This window comes from Eschrichtius robustus, chromosome 16, assembly GCF_028021215.1.
Source record: "Eschrichtius robustus isolate mEscRob2 chromosome 16, mEscRob2.pri, whole genome shotgun sequence".
In the NCBI taxonomy this organism is placed as follows: domain Eukaryota; kingdom Metazoa; phylum Chordata; class Mammalia; order Artiodactyla; family Eschrichtiidae; genus Eschrichtius; species Eschrichtius robustus.
Genome location: NC_090839.1, coordinates 51,309,253 through 51,315,252, shown reverse-complemented (window position 1 = coordinate 51,315,252; position 6,000 = coordinate 51,309,253). Strand labels below are relative to the sequence as shown.

General features: G+C 48.9%; 1 protein-coding gene across 4 annotated transcripts in view; it reads left to right on the top strand.

Annotated features, from left to right (window-relative positions):
* The first annotated feature begins 4,623 nt into the window (after positions 1-4,623).
* NPRL3 (NPR3 like, GATOR1 complex subunit) overlaps positions 4,624-6,000 on the top strand; it is a 34,357-nt gene continuing 32,980 nt past the window's right edge. For 2 of the 4 annotated variants that reach the window (XM_068525193.1, XM_068525192.1), the window contains exon 1: positions 4,625-4,996. In XM_068525193.1, the coding sequence (XP_068381294.1) occupies positions 4,879-4,996 (118 nt within the window). In that variant the 5' untranslated portion in view covers positions 4,625-4,878. Of the gene's footprint in view, positions 4,997-6,000 lie in introns of all 4 variants that reach the window. The other 2 variants (XM_068525195.1, XM_068525194.1) reach the window with 2 other exon arrangements.

Sequence of the window (6,000 nt, the reverse complement as noted above, 5' to 3'; positions counted from 1 at the left end):
GCTGTGCGCGGGCTCCCTCCAGCTGTGGCGAGCGGGGGCTACTCTTCATTGCAGTGCGCGGGCTTCTCATTGCAGTGGCTTCTCTTGTTGCAGGGCATGGGCTCTAGGCTCACGGGCTTCAGTAGTTGTGGCACGCGGGCTTAGTAGTTGTGGCTCGCAGGCTCTAAGAGCGCAGGCTCAGTAGTTGTGGCGCACGGGCTCAGTTGCTCCGCAGCATGTGGGATCTTCCCGGACCAGGGTTCGAACCCGTGTCCCCTGCTTTGGCAGGCGGATTCTCAACCACTGCGCCACCAGGGAAGCCCAGGAAGTTTATAATTTTAATGCAATAAAATGTAGTGATTTTTAAAATTGGGTTTAAAAATGTTGTACCTTTCTATACCCAACAGCCAAAAGGTGGAAACAACCCAAATGTCCATCAGTGGAGGAATGGATCAACAAATCATGATACTTCCATACAATGAGATATTATTCAGCCATAAAAATGAAGTACCAACACACCCTGACATGGATGAACCTTGAGAACATTATACTAAGTGAAAGAGGCCAGATGTGAAAGGCCACACATATTGTGTGATTCTACTTATATGAAGCATCCAGAACAGGCAAATCCAAAGAGACAGAAAGTGGATGAGTGGATGCCAGGGTCTGGGGGGAGGGCAATGGGGAGGATGGGGAATGATGAAAATATTCTGGAACTAGTTAGTGATGATGGTTGCATCCATTACGAATATACGAAATGCCACTGAATTAACTGTTCACTTTCAAATGGTTAATTTTGCGTTGTGCAAATTTTACCTCAATTTTTTTAAAAAGTGGAATAAGCGTTGGACTGAAGGCTTCAGTGAAGTGAACCTTCTGTATTACTTTTCTAAGAACTTTACTGTTTGGTCCTTTGAGCCGGGCAACAGTCCACCTTGGACTGATTTTGTGTGGTGTGAGGTGAGGTCTGTTGTGTGGCCCTAGCTAACATTTACCAAGTGCTTTCTAAGTCCTGGGCATAGACCGATACTCTTCATGTTGGGTATTTGACCCTCACAGCTCTGTGAGAGAAGTTTTATCTTATTATCATGACATGTTTTAAGATAAGGAAACAGAGGCTCGGGAAGGTTACGAAACACGTTCTGTTTCAGTGGAGGGGGACCAGCCCCAGTGGGCAGAGGAGACCAAGGTTTGTTGTGGGCAAGGTCTTCTGTCTCTAGGCCTTGCATTCCCCGCCGAAAACAAGAGGGGCCCGAGCCTGTGCAGGACTTCAGGGTGCTGAAACCTGCTGGCCTCTGGGCCGAATTCCAAGCCCCAGGCTTGTTCTGGGCTTGTGTAGCTGGGGCTGAGTTCAGAGGGCCCTGGTCTCAGCAGAAGACCGAAGAGGGATCTGCATACCCTCACCAGAAAGCAGCCCCTGGGTGACCCTGGGCAGGGTCAGGTAACTTGTGAGCCCCAGTTTCCCTAGTTTAACCTAGGGTGGGGGTTAGAATAGCCTCCACCTCACTCTTAGGAGGGATGAGCTGTCACCATGTGACCTTGAGACACAGGCAGCATGAATTCAAGATTATCGTGGTTCCTATTGTAGGTGAATGATTCTTTCTGGGCAGAGATGGTGGAGATGTCAAGGTGGGTCTGAGATAGGGTCTGTGAGCCCCGCCTGGCCCTCTGGCAGTGGTGGCTCTATCAGGCCCAGACCAAGTGGCAGGACTGATAAGGCCTGGCCGTCCAAGGAGCCTCCTGGCCCTGCCCCAGGGAGTAGGGGGAGAACCCAGGCTGGGAGGAAAGGTCAAGAGTTTCAGTTTCCAAGAATCCACTTACCTTCCAAAAAGCAGGTTACTAAAGAGAGTTATCTAAATTTAAAATGAGGACTTAGAGGTGGGGGGTGCTGGCAGGGAAGAGTCTGAGGACATACCCTGCAGTGAGCAGAGGCTGGGCCTGGGCACGTCATTGTTCAGGAGACCATTTGTTCCCACTGCTGTTACTGGTGGGGAACCTGAGGCCCAAAGTAGGGCCAGCCTACCCTCGGTCCCTCTGGCTGCCGGCACCAGGCTGGATTGGCCAGGGAGTGACCGTGAGCCCTGGCTTCCCTAACAGCCCAGTGAGGCAGACAGACAGACAGACATGGACTGAGATGCTGCCAGTGAGGGTGATGTGGGATTCGGACCCCGCTTTCTCCAGTCCAGCCCTCGACAGCCCTGCACCTGGGCCTTGGGAAGGGTTGTATCCTGTATCCGGGACCTCCGGGAGCAGGGATCCTGGTGAGCTCCCATCACCATTCATTGATTCCAGTGCTTGTTACAATAAAAAGACATTAGCCACACAGCCAGAAAAATAAACAATGGATGCTTTTGTGAAGGTTGCTAGCAGGGAGCGGGCCCTAAGGGGGTAATTGAGGAATAGTGGTTTCTCCATGTCTGGGCCTTCCCCCAGCCTAAGGACAGCCAGGTTCTGGGGCCATAGGACCATCCAATGGGCAGCAGCATGTCCAGGGAAGTCGGAGGAAGGAAGCCTGAGTCGGAGTCCTGGTTCTTATGTCTGGGCACCCGCAGAGTCCCAGCACCCCTGTGGGGAGGCCCCCATTACCACAGCTAGCCCATCTACCCAGCTCTCCCAGCCTCACATCCTGCTCCTGTGCCCTTGTTTCCATTCTGGGGACATTCATGGGAACTGGGGGGAGAACTCAGAAAACTTTTGATGATACATAAAATCAATATATTCTAGAGTGGGAAAAAGGCTTGCAGAATCTGTAACAGAGGGTAACTAACCCTCACGAAATAAAAATACATCGGAGAAGGACAAACAACCCAAAAGGAAACATGAAGGCAATTCTTAGGCTCTGGCAAATAATCAAGTGATACAGTTAGTTCTGCTCCTCAGTAATAAAAAAATGCAACGTAAGACACTATTTCCTTTTCTTTGAAATTTTGGGAAAAAATAAAGTCCATGCTATGTAGCCCTGGGCAGGGCAATATGTTGGTGGGCAACGTCTGAGACACTTCAAATGCATGTACCCGTTATCCTGGCAGATTCAACCCATGAATCTGCCCTGCAAAATACACGTTTGTGTCATCTCAGTGCAAGAGGTTACTTTGGCAACGAAAATCTCATTCCTTAGCCCATTGGTTACTTTCTCATGCATCTGATGTGCTTGAAAAGATTCGGAAACAGTTGCAGTAGACTCTTCACTACAGTAATCTCTGGGGGAAGACTGGGTTGGGGTGGGTGGGGTGATTTTTTTTTTTTTACTTTTTAAAAACAGCTGTATTCTGAGATAGAATTCACATATCCTACATTCCACCCATTTAAAGTGTGAAATTCAGCGGGTTTTAGTATATTCAGAGTTATGTGAACATCACCACAATTTTAGAACATTTTCATCACCCAAAAGAAACCCCATCCCCATTAGCAGCCACACCCCCCAACTACCCCGGCCCCAGACAACCTAATCTACTTTCTGTCTCTAAGGATTTGCCTATTCTGGACATTTATATAAATGGAATCATACAGTATCTATTTTTTCAAGGTTCGCTCATGTATCGGTATTTTGTTCCTTTTTATGACTGAATACTATTCCATTGCATGGATTATACCTTATTGGATTCACCCATTCATCAGTTGGAGGACAGTTGGGTTATTTGCACTTTTTGGCTATTATGAATAGTGGTGCTATGAACACAGTACAAGTTTTTGAGTGGATGTATGTTTTAATTTTATTGGGTATATACTAAGGAATGGAATTGCTGGGTCATATCGGAACTCTATGTTTAAACTTTTGAGGAACTGCTAGGCTGTCTTCCACAGTAGCTGCACCATTTTACATTCCCACCAGCAGTGTCTCAAGATACCAATTTCACCAACACTTGTCATTTTTCTTTTGGATTATAGCCATCCTAGTGGGTGTGATGTGTTCTCTTTCTGGTTCTGATTTGCGTTTCTCTAACGAGGAATGACGTTTGAGCATCTTTTCACGTACTTCTAGGCTACTTGTCTATATTCCTTGGGGAAATATCTATTCACGTCTTTTGCCCACTTCTCAGTTGGCTACTTGTCTTTTTCTTGTAGAGTTGTAAGAGTTTAATATATATATATATTCTGGATACAATTCCCTCATCAGATATATGACTTGCAAACATTTTCTCACGGTTCGTGAGCGCTCTTTTAACTTTGTTGGTCTTGTCCTTTGAAGCACAAAATTTCGCAACTCTATTCAGGCCAATTAACTTCTTCTTTGGTCGCTCGTGCACTTGGTGTCGTATTTAAGAAACCTCTGCCTAGCCCCAGGTCACGAGGACTTACCCCCGTGTTTTCGCCTAAGAGTTTTACAGGGTCAGCTCTTACATTTAGGTCCGTGATCCACTGAAGCAATTTTTTTTTTTTACTTTTTTATTTTTAGTACTTTATGTTTCTAAAAAAGAACTTTCTGCCCAAAGCAAGTGTTCCTTTTATAACGAAGAAAGCAACATTTAGAGAAAGATTCCTTGAACCGGACGGCTAAGCCGGCCGCACCCTTCCGCTAGCGTTCCCGCTGGTTCTTCTCCCCACTCCAGAAAAATGCCGCCCCCCGCATGCGCGCGAGCACAGCGCCCAGAGCCTGCCTCGCGCCTGCGCACACGGCAGCCTACGCCTGCGCAAACTCCTTCGGTCTGCGCGCAGGCATCTTCTGCGCGTTTGCCCCGTGTTGTTGCGCGAGTCTCGTGAGCGTCGCCGGCCGCGTTAGGGGGCGCCTGGGTTGCGTCAGTGTCGCGCGGGCGGCGTCGGCCTGGCTCCCCTCGCCCCCCGCCCCCAACCAGTCCTCAGAGCCCTCTGTCCCGCGTCCCCGGCCCGTCCTCCTGGGGGTCCCCACCTCCCCGTCCCGGCCTTGGCCCCGGCCCGACCCCTCCCCAGGCCCCCGGTGGGATGGGGGACAACACCAGCCCCATCAGCGTGATTCTGGTGAGCTCGGGGAGCCGGGGCAATAAGCTGCTGTTCAGGTACCCCTTCCAGAGGAGCCAGGAGCACCCGGCGTCCCAGACAAGTAAGTGGGCGCCGGGCGGAGGGCCTGGCGCCGCCTCCCTCGCCGTTGGCGGAGATGTCGTTTCCTTTTTCCTTCTCCTTATCGTACAGGCGGTGCCTTCTCATCACAAGAGTGTTGGGGAAGGATAGAAAAGTAAAAAGAAGCAGGGAAAAAAAAAATCACTCATAGTTTTAGCATGGCAAAGCCACTCCTGCTAACGTTTCATCGGTGTCTGTGGCCTTTTAAAAGAGCTAAAGCACCGTATGAATGTATTCAGCTTGGATAAAGTAGGAAATACAGGTACATCGGAAGTTTTCTTTGACCGCTTCCGCCCAGTTCTGCTGCTCCTCCCCCGTTTGCAGGGGTAACCACTTACCATGTTCATAATTGTTCCTCCTGTACATAGACACCAAATATACCTCCATAGAAAAATAGTTTATTGCTTTGGGTTTTTCTCCCTCTCACATAGATGTATTGTTCTCAGTCGCTCTTTTTTCCATTGGACCATCTGCCTTGGAGCATTTTCCAACCTAGTAAACAGATAACCTCCGTTTTTGGTTGTACACAGCTGCCTGGTAAGAACATGCCCTTTCCCTATGGATGGAAGTGTAGCTTACTTGCAGTTTTTCACAATCATGAATGTTGAATTTGTAATTTATGTGATTTTAAAAATTACTTTTTTAAAAAAATAAATTTATTTGTTTCATTTATTTTATTTTTGGCTGTGTTGGGTCTTCGTTGCTGCACGCCGGCTTTCTCTAGTCATGGCGAGCGGGGGCTGCTCTTCGTTGCGGCGCGCGGGCTTCTCATTGCGGTGGCTTCTCTTGTTGTGGAGCACGGTCTCTAGGCACGTGGACTTAAGTAGTTGTGGCACGCGGGCCCAGTAGTTGTTGCTCGTGGGCTCTAGAGCGCAGGCTCAGTAGTTGCAGCGTGAGGGCTTAGTTGCTCCGTGGCATGTGGGATCTTCCTGGACCAGGGTTCGAACCCGTGTCCCTTGCAGTGGCAGGCAGATTCTTAACCACTGC